The sequence below is a fragment of the Meles meles genome, chromosome 1 (genome assembly GCF_922984935.1).
Source record: "Meles meles chromosome 1, mMelMel3.1 paternal haplotype, whole genome shotgun sequence".
Lineage (NCBI taxonomy): Eukaryota > Metazoa > Chordata > Mammalia > Carnivora > Mustelidae > Meles > Meles meles.
In genome coordinates, this window is record NC_060066.1 from 182,954,248 (window position 1) to 182,973,217 (window position 18,970).

General features: G+C 57.2%; 1 protein-coding gene across 5 annotated transcripts in view; it reads right to left on the reverse strand.

Moving 5' to 3' along the window:
- PTPRF (protein tyrosine phosphatase receptor type F) overlaps window positions 1–17,137 on the reverse strand; it is an 87,107-nt gene extending 69,970 nt beyond the window's left edge. For 4 of the 5 annotated variants that reach the window (XM_046010956.1, XM_046010943.1, XM_046010949.1 and 1 more), the window contains exons 1-3: window positions 16,937–17,137; window positions 9,696–9,772; window positions 2,607–2,742 (exon numbers count right to left, since the gene is read on the reverse strand). In XM_046010956.1, the coding sequence (XP_045866912.1) occupies window positions 2,607–2,697 (91 nt within the window). In that variant the 5' untranslated portion in view covers window positions 2,698–2,742; window positions 9,696–9,772; window positions 16,937–17,137. Of the gene's footprint in view, window positions 1–2,606; window positions 2,743–5,585; window positions 5,635–9,695; window positions 9,773–16,936 lie in introns of all 5 variants that reach the window. The other variant, XM_046010934.1, reaches the window with a different exon arrangement.
- Between the last annotated feature and the right edge of the window lie 1,833 nt (window positions 17,138–18,970).

The following is an 18,970-nucleotide window of genomic DNA, read 5'->3' on the forward strand; positions in this document are numbered from 1 at the left end:
GCTAACTCCTGGCAGCTGCTTCTCCGCCCCCCTTCCCTCCGCTCCCTTCAGAGGCCAGGGCTCCCATTCATTTGTCTCGTTAAGAGGTCTATGGAAACACATTTGTCCGCTCCGCGCTTCACTGCTCCGGTTGTCAATTCTCTGGGGGCGCCTGCCCTACCTTTTGCGGCAGCTCCGTCCACGTTTGCCCAGTCACCCCCGCCTAGAAGGCTCCCAAGCCCCTAAGCCTGGCCACGGTGGGAAGGTTCAGCTCCAAAAGCATACATGGCATAGGGAGGTCTGTAAAACAGGGGCCAGGTCCCCACAGCTCCCAGCCCAGGCCACTCTCCCGTGGCTCTTGGCCTGGGAACAGAGCCCCACTCACCCTACTTCAGCATCTCCACCTGGTTCCTACCTTCCAGACCCTGGGCTTTGGGTTCTAGGTCTCAGGCGACCAGCACAGAGGTTCTGGGACTCTGCTCCAAATATTGTTCTGCTCTGCCCCCCAAGTGGCCCGTGACCCAGACTGCTGGAGAATGTACAGGAACTGGTCAGGGAAGAGTATTCCAAGCAGAGGCATCAGAAGGAACAGGGGCCTGGGGAGTGCATGGGCAACAGAGAAGTCAGCATGGCAGGGCGCGGGGTGGGGTGCAGGGTGAAGGATGAGGCTGGCAGAGGCTGGAAAATGCAGGGCCTCGAGAAGCACTGAGACCCCTAAGCTTGATCCTGGAGGCAACAGGGGAGGAGAGTGAGGGATTTTAAACTGAGGGGCTACTTAGGCTTTCGTTTTCAACCAGACTCTCACTCTGGAAAGAAGAATGGCTTATGGGGGAACTGAGGCAGGGAAGCCATGGGGAGGCATCTACGTGTAAAAACCCAAAGAGCCGAAGGTGGCTTGGGTGAAGGCAGTGGAGAGGAAGGGGGATGCATTCCAAAGATGTTTAGAAGTGAGGAACAGAAGCTGGTGATGGATTGGACATAGGGGATGAGACAGGGAGGAGGCCCCGGGGTTCTGACTCGGTGGAGGGGGTGGGGGGGTGGGGTGGGGCGGGTGGTGATGCCTTTGCCAGGAGAGTGAACACAGAAAGAGGAACAGGTCTGGGGGGACGAGGGGACGCGTCAGGGCACGTTCGGTCTGCAGCAAGAAGGGAAAGCAGTTAGTCTCCCAGGATGTGCTGTCTGCAAGGCCAGCTGGGCGCTCCTCCCTTGGCCCTCGACCTCCTGTCCAAAGGCCAGGAGACTGTCCAGGGTGAGGTCGGGGAGCAAGGACAGTACTTCAGTGTCCAAGGGCGACTGACCACACCTGAGTGTTGACAAGCCTTTGCCTCCCTGCCAACGTCAGAGCCACACCCAGTGACTTCCACCCCAACCTGCCCATGTGGGTGCAAGCTCTCCTCATCCTCAGCAGCCCCAGCCAGGCCTAGAGATCACCCCCACTCCGACGTGGGCCTGCACCTCAGAACTCCCACTGCCCTTCACTGCCCCCTCCCCCAACCCCCAGGGGGAACAGGCTCCCCTTCCCAGGCCCTACTAGCCCCACCAGGGCCCAGCCTCAGAGGACAAAGGGCGGGGTGCCCTGGTACCACCCCTCTCCAGGATCTGGTCCTGAATAATTAATGAGCCGTTAGAAGAAAAGACCTCCTGGGTGGGGCAAGGAGAGAGATCAGTGCCCAGATACTTGGGAGTTGGGGGGTGAGGGAAGCCCTATGGCCGGCTGACCCCCAGGTTGGCGCTTGGCCACCTCTGGGCTCCGGACAGGCTGGGAACAGCCCCTTCCCCCAGGGACCTTGGCTCCGACCTCACCCCTCCCAGTCCGTGTGCAGATTGGCTAAATCTGCCCTGTGCTCCGCCTCCCACCAGTAACCAAGCAGTGGTAACCATGGTGACGGGGCGGGCTGCGGCCAGTCTCATAGTGCCAGGCAGGGGGAAGGGCAGCAGGAAAGGGATGAAAGTTCGGAGTTGGATTTGGGCAGGGGACAATCTCATTTCCACACACACACAGAGCCCAGCTTTCTGCTGACCAGGTGCAATCTTCCCCCCATTCCCTAGGTCAAGAGGCTGGAGGAAAGGGACTCCTGCCCCTTGGCCTGGAAGGTGGTGGGGAAGGGGAAGGAGGGGCTCAGTGTCCCCACATCTGAACCCCAAGGGTCTGGCCCAGGGAAAGGGCTACGGGGGCTCGGGCTTCTGATCACTCCCTGGACCTGTGGACTCCAGCGGTGTCCCATTCACACACCTGTGCACATCGCTTGCGTGCCGCCCCTCCCATTCCCACTCAACTCTGACACAGCTCACACTGCGTCTTCTGGACAGATCTGCAGTGGCAGACACAGTACACGCCTAAGCACGTCACCCGATGACCACATGAATCCTGGACATGTCTCACCCCCGTTCCATAAAGCGGGGTCACACTTAGCCATGCCCCACCCTAGAGTGTCTTAAGGGACATGCAGGCATTCCATAGGCCGTTCCTAGGAAGCATGGTGCTGGAGTACTTCTTGAGGGAGGTTCTCTAACAGTAGGGGGTCTAGGGGGGTGGTCTAAGGATCCTGCTTCCTGTAGTAGCTGCCCCTATTCCCCATCCTAGGATGTTGCTAGGAGGAACGCACAGCTTGATGGGTCAGACTTACTGTCACCATGGGCACCTGCTACCAAGCCAAGCATCACAAGCGCGGGCACAAGGGGCACCATCGTCTTCCCTGGAGCTGGCTCAGGGGCCATCCAGGGCCCCAGCACCAGGGCTGGCCACAGCCCAGGACAATCAACCTGTGATGGAGAGAAGGGTACAGCCAGTTAGCCGGTATCTAGCGAGGTCCCTACTGCCCACTTGTGCCACCTCCTAGCCCCCACTCACCACCCAGACCCCGCTCATCCTCACTGACCATCCAGAGCCCGGTTCCACAGACACAGCCCCCTCCTCGACCTTGGACTGTGCGATGACCACCCAGACCCACATAGCCCTGTGACCACCCAGGCTCCTCATGGATCCCCCCACCTCAGTGACCCCAAGGACAACCCAACAATCATACCATAGGGAGACAGCACAAGAGGCCTTCAGGTCATTCTCTGAACCTGAGTAGGAGGGCAGGGGGCCACTGAGACCAGAGGATGGACAGGGCTGTTCTGTCCCAGACTGTGAGTTTCCAACCTGCCTCCATTAGGAGACGGGGAAACAGGGTCGGAAGGCACAGATACATACAGACCAAACAAAATAAGACAGAGACAGGGAGAAGTGAGAAGGTAGCAGACCCATACAGCCGGGGGAACCCACTGTCTCTTCTTGCCCCCCCAGCGAGGAAGGAGGCAGTGGGCCAGACCCTGCACGCTGAGGACAGGCCCCAGAGCACAGACTTGTTAGCAGCAGACAGAATCCAGGTATCAGAGGCTTGAAGCCAAAGCCACAGCCCGTCCAGGCTCGCCAGGACATGCTCTTGACAAGTCGTAGCTGCCCTGCCTGGCCACCCTCATCCTACCCAATTCCCATGGCATCTTCCCACTCCAAGAGGAAACCCAGGGAAGCCCTGGTGTGGCCAGGGATAGGGGTGCTGGACCCTCAGATTCTACCCGCACCTCCTCTGCCCCTGCCCTAGGCCCAGGCCTCCCAGCTTCCGGGAGCTGCTTGCTCAGAACCACCTGCCAGCCTGAGCCAGGCACCTGTGCACAGGGAAGGCTGGGTTTGGGACGGGTGGATCGCCTCCCAGGCCTTTGCTCCTAGGGCTCCTACGGCAGGTGTGCCCTCCCCAGTCTGCCAGGCACCTGTGTGAAGCCTCAGCACGGCCACAGCACACCGACCACACCAACTACACCGCTGTCACTCCACAGCCCTGATGATGCCCTCCACAAGGGGCTTCAGGGAATCCACAACAGCTCGCACCAGCTCTGCTCACACTTCACTCTGGGCAGGCGGCTGGCACACGAGAAGTCCCTTGATAATGCTCTGGGAGCACAGCAGGATGCAGAGGGGCCGGGGTGATGACGAACACCCCCGGGCACGCCGCAGTGGTCCCAGGGACTCTGGGGGGAGAGTCTAGCCTAGACTCAGGCCCACAGTGGTAGGAGGATTCGCAAGGAAGTGCTGGGGCCGGGCTCAAAGACGGCTCTGCTCCTGCCTGGAATTCAAACTCTTGTCTCAACCGCGACAGTCAGAGGTCAGAAGACTGGAGGGCGGTAGGTAAGCAGAGGTGCTAAGACAAAACAGGCAGGGCTGGGAAGTGGGGCGGGGGCTGAGCACAGAGGGCAAAGTGCGGGAGATGTCCTTTGTCCCAAGAGCTGGCTACAAGCCTTAGACGGCAACCAAGAAGCAAAGGCAAGAGAGCCGAAGGAGCACAGTGGGCATCTGGCTCCATTTACACCATGCTGGGGTTCCCCTCAGGGATCACAAAGTTCTGGTGGCTGTGAGGGGTCCCCTCTGGTGGAGTGAGGGGGTCCCCACCATGATGTCTGGTACAGCCGGTCTGGGACGGAGGTCCCACTGAGCTTGGGTGCCACGGCGCTGAGGTGAAGCCATGGAATTCAAGTTCTAAGGCAGACATTCAGCAGCAAACTAGCCAGGCTGCAGCCCCCTGACACAGTCATCCTGTCGCCCCTGGAACAGACACCATGGTTTTACAGCTCAGGGGTGGGTTGTTGCACCAAAGACCGGGCAGAGGGGGCTAGTCCCAGTATCACGGTGTGCAACGATAGCATATTCACGGAGAGGCTTGGAGCCCCCTCCCTGGGGCAGACACCATGGGGGTGGAAGCCACAGGAACTCACAGCATGGGGGCAGATCTCCCTGGTATGAACTAAAGGTGACAACGGTACAAAGAAGGGAGATCATGGAGGCACAAGGGCACAGCCCGGCGAGCTGGGCATGGAATGCCCCAGCACGTGTCTCATGGCAGTGTATCCCTGTCTGGCTATAGGAATCAGATCCCTAAACTCTTGGGTAGGCACATCGTGGAGGTACGGCCGTCCAATCCAGACATCACAGGAGAGTAGACAGAAGGTGCAGACATCCTGGGGGTGGAGCTACCTGACAGACATTAAAGAGGTGTAACTTGCCAGTACATTATTATGGGGCATACCCCAATCCCGACACAGACATCGTAGGGTGGGAGTCCCCAGGACAGCCGTTGAGGGGGCCTAACTCCAGAACAGAGGTCCTGTGGTGCAGTCTAGGATATGATTCTGGCCATGGGTGTCAGGAGAACTGGGGCCCCTGATAAGCCCCTCCCCAGTGTGAGAAAGATAAGTGACACTGACTTGGGGACTCCAAGGGCCCCCTGTGCATCTAAGTTGGGGATATTAGCACACTACCCAGATACACAAAGCGGGACAGACAAAGGTAGAGAAGTTGAAAACAAAGACATTCCCTCTCCAAAGAGCTTCTCCCAGAGGTCCGTGGACAAAGGGACACAGCTACCCAGAGGCTGGAAACACCGGGAACACACGGGCAAAGACACATTCTCGGGGGACAGCTCCAGCAATCATACTGCCGTCTAAGCCAGGGGTTCTCGGGTCACCAGCTCCTAGCGAGAGCGAGCTGCTGCCCGCCTCCAACTCTGGAAACACAGCCTGCCCCCAGCCCCGGGGCCCCCTCCTCCGAGTCCTGGATGCCTGGGCCTCACCTTAGTCTAGACCTTGGCCCTGTCTCCACCCCAGAGTGCTCCAGGTCACCTGTGGGGAGAAGGTGGGAGAGGAGCAGGGAGGTGAGGCGGACGCTAACCCTGCTGGGGTCGCCGAGCACCCTCTGAATCCAGTGTGACAGTGTTAAGAGCCAAGTGTCCACTCCCCCCAGCATGGCTGGGTGAGTCTGTGTTTCTAACAACTGAGACAAGAACAAGGCCTGAGCTCTTGACATTAAGGCTTGTCTCTGAAATGCACTGTGGCCCATTGGTCCTACCAACTGACATACTGGGGCAGGAAAACAACTCCATACCATATGACATTATACGAATATAGCTGGGTGTGATTTTTCTACATTCAGAGTGGTTTGGATACATCCTTCCTTTGCTACGTCAGTGAAAGGCTCGCAAACGCCCTTTCTTGGGAAGAATTGTCCTTTATTCTCAAATTGTGTTTTGGTGTTAAAATGTCCTTTCTGGTGTGCAGTAAGGTTGGTAGCAGATAGCAGTATTTTCTATAACATCCTTACCTGGCCAAGTAAAAAACTACCATTCCCGTGTCTGAGCCCCAAGTACTTCTGGAAAAGTGTACTGGTTTGCAAAATCAAAGAGCCTGCGAATCACTGCTCTGAGGAAAAAGGAAGGGGCGGGAACCACACCAAGCCACAAGACTCAAATAAGAATGTCCTGGAAACGTATGTAACACAGAGGCCATGTCACCTCCAGGCAGCCCGACCTAAGCACCCCTGTCAGCCTCAATGGGTCGCCCCAGCCCTGAGAGACCATGTTACGCCAGAAACGGCGGTGGTGGCGGCGGTGGGGGATCCCTGGCTGGAGAACAGCTGGGATCATTCTGAGTCCTCTTCATGAATATGCAAACACAGATTGATTTGTTTCCCTTGGGCACGTGTTATTATTCACAAATATTAATTAGTCTCCAAATACCACCTGTTCCTATGGCTCCCCACCCCCAGAGCAGGACCCTGGCTCCCTGGAGGTTAGGGCCCCAAAATGGACATCAACAGGAGGAGGGGTCCCCACGGCCCCTGAGAGGAGAGACCAATGCTTGGGTAAGAGAAGCCCGAGGGCAGGGAGGGCAGGGAGAGCCGGGAGCCACTCCCGTTCAAAGCCACGGGCAGCTAACCGAGCCCTTTTGTCATGTCCTGGACAGTTCACTGCGTGGCACTGCAGCAGCGGCCGCGGAGGCGGAAACAGGCCTTGTTACACTTGGGAAGGAAAACCAACATGTTTCCAACTCTCACCAAACCGACCGCGGGATTATGACGGGAATAAATCAGCCTCAGCCTCGACCCCAGCCCTGGGGAAGGAGGCAGGCAGCAGTAGGCAGCTTCCCTCAGCCGGTCAGGTGGCCAGAGTCTGTAAGCATAGCTTGTAACAGCCAGCCCACCCTCCCACAGTGGGGCCCCCTACCCTCTTACAGCCCTGGGCTTCTTGGGTTCCCTGGGGAATGGAGGGGGAACTTAGGAGAGAGTCAGAGTCTCTCCAGGCGGCATGAGGTCCAGCAGAGGCACTTGCCTACAGTTATAGCTCTGCCAAGCCACCAGCCCTCCGGCGCCCTCCCTCCGGCAGCAGAACCTCCCTGGGGTGAATGCTCCCCAGCACCTCCAGGCCTTAGCACCTGCCGATCCCCCTACTGGGAGGAACGCCCTTCTCCTGCCCCCAGCCACGTGCTTACCCCTCAGAACTCAGCTCGAATGACCCATCCCTGTGAATCGCCCCTGAGTGACCCTCCCTAGTTTAGTGAAGGCAGCAAGAGATGGTGTTGACCAGGGATTCTTTTCCTTTTAAAGATTTTATTTATTTATTGGCAGAGAGAGAGAGCACAAGCAGGGGAAGAGGCAGGGAGAGGGAGAAGCAGGCTCCCCGCTGAGCCGGGAGCCCAATGTGGGGCTCGATCCCAGGATACCGGGATCATGACCTGAGCTAAATGACTGAGCTACCCAGGCACCCCAGAACGGGGGTTCTCAATCCAGGGTGATTCTGTAGCCACCCCCCAACCCCCGTGTGACTAACGGGCAACGTGCGGAGACATATTTTACCACCGAGACTGGAGGTGAGGGGCAAGTGCTACAGGCAACTAGCAGGAAGAAACAAGGCATGCTGCTAGATATCCTACAGGAATAGGCCAGCCCCCCGCAACGAAGGATTATCTGGTCCAAAATGTTGATAGTATTGAGGCTGAAAAACCTTGGTATAGACAGCAAGGTTCTTTGCTGATGTAGGCCAGGGCCTAGTCCAGAAGCCAGTGAGCACCTTGGGCCCTCCACCCAAAGACATCCCAGCCTGGCTTAACTCTTCTATCCATTGTCCCCGGGCCTCAGGATCGTAGAGCATCTCCCACTCCCCCTCTGGAAGCCAGGACTTATAGGACATCTTCCACACCCCTTCACACAGGCCATCAGCAAGTGGCCTCCCTACAAGACAGAGGACTCTGCTCTCAGGCACCTTTTTGCTGAGAATAGGCTCCCAGGTAGGTCAGACCCAACATCTGAGGATGGACAGGTGAAGGGACACATGCCTCCCCATCCGGCCTTTCCCACCTGTAACACAGCCTTCCTGCTGCACCCTCCACCTTATCCCAATGCCCACTTCGTCATCCATAGGACCTGGTCCCTAGCAGATCCCCAATACATGCTCATTCCCTTTCTCTGCTTAGGCTGGACCCATCTCTCATGACCCCTCCCATCAGCTGACCGAGCAGAACTATTCAGTGGGCCCTGCTGGGCCCTGAGCCAAGGGGCAGGGAGATGAACAAGACAGCCATGGGCTGGGCCTTCCAGGAGCTTAGGGAAAATTGCCCAACCAGAACTCATCCTCCCCAGAACCATCCCCACCCCCTGGTCCCCATCTCAGTGACAAGCACTACCACGGACCTGGTCCCCCAAGCCAGCCAGGCCTCCTCAAATTCTCCTTTTTCCTCTCCCCATACAACCGACTGGACAGTAAGTCAGAATCTGCACTGCCCAGGGCACCAGGGTGGCTCAGTCGGTTAGGTGCCTGCCTTCGGTTCAGGTCATGGTCCTAGGGTCCCGGGATCACACCCCACATTGGGCCCCCTGCTCAGCGGGAAGACTGCTTCTCCCTCTCCTACTCCCCCTGCTTGTGCTCCCTCTCTCACTGTGTCTTTTTCTGTCAAATAAATAAATAAATAAATCTTTAAAGCAAAAAAAAGAAAAAAAGAATCTGCACTGCTCTGCTCCAACCACCACATGCCAGTGAGACCCCAGGAGCGTGGACCTCTTTAGGGGGCTTCCTGCCTCAACTTGCTCCCGTCCACCCTGCCCACAAACAATGCCACCCGCCCCCACCCCAGCTTGCAAGAACGTGAAGGCAATCATGGCCCTCTGGCGCATTCTACTGCTTGATTCCTTAGTAGACGCACGGACAGTGTTTCAAGACTGAATGGGTGGGCAAGAGGAGAGACGGATGCACGGCTGATGCTTCTCCGCTCACGGACCTTCAATGTCTCCGTACCACCCACAGGAAAAAGTCTAGAATCTTTATTTAGCTGGACACCCAAGGCTCACCACACTCTATCTCCAACCCCAACCCACCGGCTCTGTGCTTCCCACAGAAAGGCAGTGAGAGGAGTGAAAGACACAGGGAAGGAAGTGCCCAGATCTCGGGAGTGCCTTGCTCTCTCTACCACAGCCTCCAGCTGATGGGAACAAATGGAGAAACAGACAGATACCAGTGTAAGTCTCAGAACGTCACCCAGAAGCCTATTTCACACCTACAGCAGCTGACGAGCTGGATATCACTCCCCACCCACCTCCATCAAGCATTCTGGCCAGAAACCCAGGCATCACCCTTCACACCTCCCCTCCCCGCTCATGTGCCACATTCAGCCCTTCGCCATGTCCCATCTCCTCCATGTCCCCAAATGGCACTCACGTCCCTTCTCTCCACCTCTATCACCACCTCCCTGGTCTTTCGGCATCCCTCAGCCGTGTGCACCCCGGACCGTGCCGTGTGCCCAGTGGCAACTCTTCCACGGCTCCCTGCCAGCCGGCATCACAGTCCCAGCCGCTCAGCCTGGCCAAGGGACCCCTCTGCATCCCCGGCTCCTGCCACCTTTTGGGGCACACTCACCAGGTCTCTGCTTGCTCACGTCAGTCACTCTTGGACAACCAGCACTGAGGGGAGGGCACCAGGGTCTCCGCTCCTTCCTGGAGAGAGAGGAAAGCGTGAGAAAACAACAAGAATGTCAGCACAGCAGAGTAGATAGTGACACAGAAAGACATTCAAAATCTGCTGTTTATGGGAAAAAAAATGGGTTTTGAAACTATTCATGCAGGACATTCCCCATTCAGTAAAAATGCCCATCGTCTCTACTCGCTCACTCACTCTTTTCAGGACTCCTGAGCATCTACTATGTGCTGGGCTTTCTTCCAGGTACCCAAGTACGCTGCGAGCAACACGCAGACTAAGCCCCTGCCAACCCTGCAGCTAGCCCCCCAGCGACCCCCCCCCCCCGCAGTGAGACCCCTTCAGGACCCCTCCAGCAGAGTAGAGGCCCCTCCCACCTTTGTGCCCCACCCCCAGCTCTGGCCTGCCAGCCAACCACAAGAACCTCCTCTTCTTTTTTTTTTTTTTTTTTAAAGATTATTTATTTATTTATTTGACAGAGAGAGAGATCACAAGTAGGCAGAGAGGCAGGCAGAGAGAGAGGAGGAAGCAGGCTCCCCGCAGAGCAGAGAGCCCGATGCGGGACTCGATCCCAGGACCCTGAGATCATGACCCGAGCCGAAGGCAGCGGCCTAATCCACTGAGCCACCCAGGCGCCCCAAGAACCTCCTCTTCTGATCCTCAACATTTTGTGCAGTCTCCAGCCCTGTCAGTGCCCGAAACACGCTGCCCACACGCCTCTGCCAAGCACCCCTTGGATTGCAGAGCCAATGGCACTTTCTCAGGGAGACCTTCTGTGGTGTCCCAGACTACACGCTTGGACTTTGCCTAGGAGTAGTGGCGACAAATGTCACCAATTTTTTTTTTTTTTTTAACTTATAAAAAAGATTTTAAGGGTGCCCAGGTGGCTCAGTGGGTTGGGCCTCTGCCTTTGGCTCAGGTCATGATCTCAGGGTCCTGGTATCGTGCCCTGCATCGGACTCTCTGCTCAGCAGGGAGCCTGCTTCTCCCTCCTCTGCCTGCCTCTCTGCCTACTTATGATCTCTCTCTCTCTCTGTCAAATAAATAAAATCTTAAAAAAAAAAAAAAGATTTTATTTATTTGAGAGAAAGAGAAACAGAGAGCACACAAGCTGGGGCAGCAGCAGAGGGAGAGGGAGAAGCAGGCACCCCGCCAAGCAGGGAGCCTGACATGGGTTTCGATCCCAGGACCTCAGGATCATGACCAGTTAGGCAGATGCTTAACTGACTGAGCCGCCCAGGTGCCCCGCAAATTGTTTTTTTTTATACAATTGCTGAGTGGTGGCCGAGTCACGACCATAAGCTGGGCGTGTGCCCGGCTCAGTTCCGTGTCCCTGGCCCCCAGCAGAGAGCAGGCACGTAGTAGGTGTTCCCCCAGGATATGCCGAATGAGTGGATGAACACATGAATGAACGCAGAGAATACCCCAGCTCAGAAGAACCACACCAGCATACGCGCAGCCCTCAAAGAAGCTTCAGCAGCAATATTTATTTTTGACTTTCTGCTTCTCTATAATTTTTAAAATGAAGGTGTGCCCCTGGATGCCTCCTCCATTGGCACACACACAGCCACACAGCCCGGCTCTTCCCTCCAGAAGCGTGGGCGCCAGCCCAGGTTGGGGTGGGGGGTGGGACATACCCACACAGTCTTGTCATCACCTCGCCACCGCTCAGTGACTTGGTGCCACGGGGCCCACTTGGAACACAGCAATTGCACCATGCCTCCTCCCAAAACAGACACTCAGGGACGGGGGTCAGAGGGTGCCCTCACCAACACCCAGCCAGCCTCCTCCTCCCTTGAGACTGACCACCTTTGCCACCACGGAGGATGTCCTCACGGATGGAAGGGCCATCATAAAGGACCACGACAGGCCTCACCAACCCACCACTGTCCTGGGCTGACCCTGCAGCTCACCCCCTCTTGGGCCGCCGCTGGCCCCTGCCCCTGCCCCTGCCCGAACCAATAGCCCTGGCCCTCAGAAGGGCTGTGCACCTCCCTCCCTGGGTCCACTGAGTTTCAACAGCGTTCCCCGTGGCCACTGCTCCCAGCACATAGGCTGCTGGGCAGGTCTGGCCAGACAAACCAGCTTCCACGTCCTAGACTCAAAGGCCGGTTTGTCTGGGGACGCCCGCCGGGGCCTCATGCTGCCAGATGTGGGCTACTGGCTCCTCCATTGCTCAGGGAACCAGGGGCAGAGGGACAGAGTCTGAGGCAGGGAATGGGGAGGTCCCCTAAGCCAGTTGGCACTAGGGGCATGGGCATAAACTGACCAGGAGTCACACCTGGGAGAGGTGAATGTTCAAAATGGCCCAGAGGAGGGTGGGTCAGAGAACAGATAAAACTTTGCATTGGGAAAGACCTTAAAGTACACAGAACAGCACAAGGGCAGGATTCTGGAACAGCCAGAACAGTACCGGGTACCACACCAGTCCAAGATCAAATGGGCCCCAAAAAAGCCTGGACAGGCAATCCGAATCACCCTTCACATTCCCCTGCAGCAGCTCCCACAACCACGCTATACTTCTCCTGGGACAAACCCAGAACAATCAGGACCAACAGATACACCCAGAAGGCCAACTGGAGAGCTACTCGGAAAGGGCCTATCTGGTACCGAACCCAAGTCGGAATCACCGGTTGGCCCCCAGAAAGGCCTCCGAAGTGCGGAGGTGGGAGGCAACGATCAGGATCAGGTAAGAGGCCTTGCCACCCACCCACGGCTGGCCCCCAGGAGGGCTCTCGGGCATGTGCCACACCTGGAGGCCTGCCTGGCAGCAGGATCAGAAACGCCGTGGCCCCTCTAGAGCAGCGCCCAGGCAGGTCCTGCGGCTACGCGGGAGACGGTCCCCAGAAGCAGCAGCCAAAACACTGCTGAGCAGCAAAACCACTGTTCTCAGATCTGGAGGTGAGAGACACGTAGAGACCTGCGCATCCGGACCTCAGAGGCACAACCTCATCAGACACCCAGGGCCTGGGCGGGGAGGGGGAAAGAGGGGATGGAGCACACTGAGACCTCCAGTCTCACTCCAGCCCACCAGAAGGACAAAACACACCCGAGCAATACACTCGCTCCCACAGATGACAACGAGGGCAGGCGGCTGGGGGGCCAGACGCTCTCCTGGTTGAGCTCCCCCAACCCACGAACCTCACTTCAGGATGGCAACTACTTTAGGAGAGTGGGTGCCCTCACCTTAACATGGTATTGATTTAAAGGCACCCCCTTGCCAGCCCTCACCCCGTGAGTCTGAGGAGCGTGGGTCTGCACCACCCCCACTGATGGTTACCAGAAGGACTGCCTGCTAATACCATTGAGTTATCGGGCTCGCTAGAGGCCGGGCCCTGTTCTAAACACCTCCGGCATACCCAACCTTAATCCTCACCACAACTCCGCCGGGCTCGGAACTGTCTTATACCCCACCTGACAAAGGAGAAAACGGACTCAGAGACTTAAGCAACTTGCTCGGGGTCACACTGCTAGTCAGCAGAGGGGTGCCTCAGCGGTCTGGAACCATAGCCTGCACTAGCGACTGACGAGCACGGCTCAGCACTCTCTGAGAGACCTCTCTGCCCTTCCTCTGCCCAGGTTTCTCTCCCAAACTCCAGAGCCTCATACCCAGCCCCCTCCTGGATGTCTCCCCTGCCCGCAAAGGAACTCAAATGTCCCAAGCATGCCAAAGACATCATGTCCAACTTTGACCTCAAGTTCATTATCTCCCCCCACCCCCCAACCTACCTCTCCTCCCCATCCCCAGCTCAGTGACACTGCGGGGCATAAAGGGCCCACCCAGTCACTCTCAGGAACCTGGACCCCTACCTCTTCCTCTCTTCTACCTCCACGTCCAATAGATCATTCTGTCCTGATAAATGTGCCTTCTTGATGGCTCCATGCTACTGCCCTATTCAAGCCACCATCACTTCTCACCCGCACCCTCCTCACCGGGCATTCTGGGTCCATCCACTTCCCATGGCCACGGAATCCTCTTCTGGAAATGTCAGTATGATCCTAGCACATTCCACAGCCCCAGCCCAAGCTCTACGTTTTCGGCATTTCCCTTCTGTTTCTCAGAATAAAGTTAACAGCTACTTACAAGACATTAAAGGCCCTCTGGGATCTGCTATACCTTAGAATTCCTTAACACCTCTGAGTCTTCACTCACACTATAGTCTCTGCCTGGAGTGCTCTTTGTCCAGCTGGAAAACTCCTGTTCATTCCTCAAAACCCACTTAAGATAGCCCCTTCTCAGTCTCTTCTAGAACTCATCTGACTTTGACCCTTAACCTCTCCCTTGCCTCATATGGAGGCAGCTTCCCCAACCTTGTGACGTCAGCTCGGGACCCCAGCTGCTTCAGATGAGCTGATGCTGAGCTCAACCTCCGCAGCTCCTGAGGGGAGGGCTGCCTCTTCCGCACAGCTGCTAGTCCCCTAGGAAGCAGGGCAGCCTGGCTGAAAGTGCCTAGCCCAGTGTCTGGCACACAGTCGGCAATCAATAAGAGGTTAGTGAATTGCTCTGCATTCCCATGATGCAATCTGTTCCCCCAGGGACCATGAGCTTCTCAAGGGCAGGGCCCTAGCTGCAAGCTTGGCCCAAGCACACAACAGTGTCAGTCACACAAGGCGGGCCTGCCATTGCTGATTATGTACCGCCACACAGTCCCTTGGATTCTCACAATGGCCTGGGGACCCGGTCAGGGTCAGATTAGTTGTCCCATTTCACAGGGGATGAAACTGAGGTGCCAGGGAGGAACAAGCTGGAAAGTGGAGACGCTAGGACATGTGTCACAGTCTCCATCAAAGAGGCCTGGGTCCCCCATACTGAACTCCTACTATTCAGAGCTGATGGGAGAGAATGGAGAAATCACAAACTGCCAGGGCCAGCATTTTGCTGCATATCAACCCAATTCTCCAGAAAAGCTTTCCAGCCCATCTACTCTTACTGTAGCTATTCCCCTCCAACTGCTTCAACAGCCCCCAAATCAATGCCCCAGACACCACCCCCATGCTCACAGTGTGAACAAGGCTGAACAGAGGGGAGGCCAGGAGCTGCAGGAGGACAAGGAGGAAGGAAGGAATAATATTAAAACTATTTCCTTGTTAAAGAAAAGAAAGAGGAAAGAGAAAGAACAACTGGAGAGAAAAACAAAACTGCAGACACATTTCAGATCATAAGGGGGAAACTGAGCCAGCCAAAATGTACAAGAAAGTGTGTGCAGGGGAGTGTGCTAGACCAGACTGTGAGCGTGCACACACTCTTCCCCGGGCTGTGTGTGCGAAGGGGTGCTGTGTGGGCACAAGCGAGCACACAGAGCAGAGCATGGGTATGCGAGATACCTGAGCTCCAGCTCCAGCAGCTGGGCAGGCCCCAGTGTGCAAGACTGAGGGCAAGAAGGCAAGGGGTGGGGAGGGAAGCTAAGTGCGGGAATGAAGGGGTGTATGTGTGTGTGTGTGTGTGTGTGTGAGAGAGAGAGAGAGAGAGAGAGAGAGAGTGTGTGTGGCCTGTGCCTGGGGCTGCGGATGTTGGAGGCTGTGCTTAGGGAGTTACACCTGCTCCTTCTTGAAGCCCTAGGCTCATTCATATAATCAGTGAAAAACAGGGATTTTCTTGCTCCCTGAAGCAAGAGTTAATAAGGCGCCAAGCATAGAATTTTCTGAGATTTCCTCTCAGAACCCTCCTCTGGATCCCATCAGATCTCTCATGCCTCCCAAAGGATCTCTCAGCAGATCCCTTCCCAGGGGATCCCTCACCATTGAGGATCCCCCGGAAAGATCCTTCTGGATCCTTTCCTAGGCCTCCCATCCCAATGCACTTTCCTGGATTTTCTGGCCGGATTGCGCACCAGCTCACTCTGGATCCGTGCCCTTGTCTCTTCAAGAACCAAAGTGGAGCCTTCATCACCAACACTCAGCAGTCCAGCCTCCCAGGCTCTGCCTGGCCGTCCTCAGGGGAATCCAGAGAATCCCCTCCCTTCCAGTTCACAGCTCAGGTACCGGGCTCCCACTGCCCAATCTGCTCCACCCTGGGGGGCCCTGCACTGCGCGGTTGGGGGGGTTGTTGAAATGGGGAGAAAGGCTAGCCCCTCCCCCACCCCGGGGTGGAAGAACCAGAGAGGCGGCATTCCAGAGAAATGAGGAGGGGGCCTAGCAGAGCGCGGGCAGAGATCCTGATCAGTGGGAGCCAGAGACATCGAAAAGCCAGTATGAGGCGAGAGAGAGACAGGCTCAGAGATGGGGACGGGAGTACAGAGAGACGCGGGGAGGGAGCCACACACAGCGGGAGAAACCCTGGGGCTGCGGGGGGTGAGTCTGGGAGGCAGTGACACAGGGAGACAGAGATATAGAGACACTGAAGGGCACCGAGGCCGAGACATCGAGGAAAGCAGAAGCTGAGCCTGAAACGTGGGCACAGCGATGAGGACCGGGGCACACCGGGACGGGACGGGACGGGACGGGACGGGACGCGGGGCGGCGACTGAGTGAACTTTCCGGAGCGGGTCCGAGTGGACACGTCCTCACGGGACAGGTCGCTCTGGGCCTTCAGGTCTTCGCGCCGGTGTGGGGGTGGTCACAGCCCGCCCGGGCCCCTCCCCTAACCGCGCCGGCGACCGAGGCGGGTGGGGGGCTCCAAACTCGCGCCCGGCGCACCCCGGGCCCCGCACGTGCGCCGGGGCCGCGAGCGAGACGGGGGCGCGTCGGCTGCGGCTCCCCCGCCGGCTGGGAGGGGGCGCCTGTGCGGCGGGGGCGGGGGCGCGGCCTGGACCCGCCCGGGGCTGGGGTGGCGGTGGGAGGTGGAGGGCCGCCCCCGGAGCGCGGCCGCGCCGCTGGGGGGAGACGAGGCGGGCCCGAGGACGCCGAGCACAAATGCAAAGGGAAACTTTGCACTGGGGGGCGCGGGCTGCGGCTCAGGTGCGGCGCGGAGGGCGGGGAGAAGGGGGGCGGCGAGGGGTGGCGAGGAGCTAGCCAGCCGGCGGCGGTGGCGGGGGGGGGGGGGCGTCTGCCGCGGGGTAAGCACGGGGAGGAGCCGCCAGGCTCAGAGGGGGGGGCCCAGCCGAGGCTGCGGGCGCGGCAGGTGGGGGCGCGGCCCGGCCTAAGCGGCGCCTCTAGCCCGGCTCGGAGGACGCGGGGAGGGGGCGGCGAGAGCCGGGAAAGAACCGACGCGGAAGGGACTGGAGGGGGGCCCGGGGGTCACTCACCGCCTATCCAGGGGCCGTCGGTCCGCATGTCCCCCCCCCCCCCAAGCCACTGGGGCCGCTGCTCCCGCTGCTCTTCTGCCGCCGCCGCCGGGTCCCACTCCCGCCACCGCCACCCGAGCCGGAGCCCGAGCCGGAGCCGGAGCCGGAGCCGCCGCCTCTGCCGCCGCCGCCACCGCTCCCGCCGCTCCCGCGCCAGCTCCAGCCGCGCGCCCCCGCTCCCGCTCGCGCTCGCGCCCGCGCCCGCGCCCCTGCCCCTGCCGTGCGCGTCCCCGGCGCCGCCCCTCCCCTCGTGCACTCTCACTCGCCGAGCGGGGAAGCCGCGTAGGCCCGGCGAGGCCACAACCCAGCCCTTAGTCTAAACCGACTGGAGCTCCAATATTGGACCAGAACCCCAGTAATGAGCATGGACAGACTCAACCCCCCACAAGAAGTCCAGATCCTATTAGTGGCTCCCACTCATAATACGAACCTCATAACTACTCTAGGACCACATTTCCTCCGTCAACAAATTTGCACCTGATAGTGAGCCCAGACCGCTCTCCAAACACAATATGGAGTCCAAACTCCTAAATCTGCCCCCGCAGTGGCACAAGTAGTCATTTTAATTTGCACCCCATACTGACCCCAAATACCAGTTCTGAGTCTTAAACCCATTTTTCATCTCTACCCGCTTAAACTGGACTGTGACACTAGCACCAACTCTGGCCTTTAAATGGACCCCAGCACTAATGTGGATCCCCAGATCCCTATATGGACCTTAAAGTGCAACAGCTTCCTTGCTATGGGCCCCAGTACTCTTTTCTGCACCCAAGACTTACATAAAACCCCAGTAGTCTCTTCTGAACCCCAAGACTTACACAAAACTTACGTACCTACATAAAACTCTGAGCTCCAGGTCAACACCAATACTTTCTGCCTTGGGATTCCTGATTTCACAACTGAATTGGGTCATCAGAAAAGGACCTTACCACAGATACTGACCTTAACTAAACCCCACAAATCCTTGGGGCAATTTAAGACCCTAACTTACCCCAACTCTAATAATAATCTTAGAACGCGAGATTAATGAGACTGGCTTTGCGGAAACTCCACACAAATTATCCCCATGCTCACCCTCTACTTATCTGACCTGACATCAACCCCAACCAGAAGCTGGCCGATACCCTAATACTTACACCAGTTCCAACGGCGAATCTGAATTAAGTCTTTCACTGGTCCCCCAAACCTGATTTCAAAACACAAAAAACAAAACACCCTTGGTACCGAGTTTATGACTTCCCCTAACAAACTCAAATGCTGACCTTATAAATTTCTGGGCTAAACCTACAACTTATCTGAAGATTTATTCCAAGTCCCAACTCAGAGGGAGACTTGGTGAGCTCCAAACCAAAAGCCACACCCATTGGCACGAAAACAACCCCCTCCCCATCTGCTCCAGACTCACTCTCCCAGTCCATATCACCACCATTTAAGAATCAGCCACAGAGCCACCTCCTTCCTGGGAAAGATGGGAACCTGCCCCTACTGCCCTCAGTCAGTAGACCCCTTTAGGGTCTCTGATCAGGTATGGGTCTCCCTAGTAGCTTTGTGAGTTTGGAGGTCAGGTGAGAAATAAATAAAGCTTGGGATTGTTGAGGCTCCTGGATCCAGGGATTAATGTGCAGGGCAGGGCTGGAGGTGGTGTTTAAGGATCTGGGCTGAGGGGTCAAGTTCTGGTTCCCACCTAATTCACTGCCTGCTTTTGCCCAGCACTTGGATTCAGAAGCAGTGCATGTGCGCCCCCTGGTGTGTGAGAAGGGGATGGACTGGCTCCGGTGGTTCAGGGCAAACAATTAGATCCTGATGACAAATAGATAAAAAATGAGTATTCCCAGTCAGTGGTTTTTTACCCATTGGTAATTTTGGTGTACTGTGGGGGAGGCTTTGTAAGTTTTATGTATCTTTAAACATTTTGCCTGGTTTTCTGAGTTCGGAGCCCGTTTAGTTTCTTGGTTTTGTTTTCCAAATTTAAAAACATATACTTTTTAGCCAATT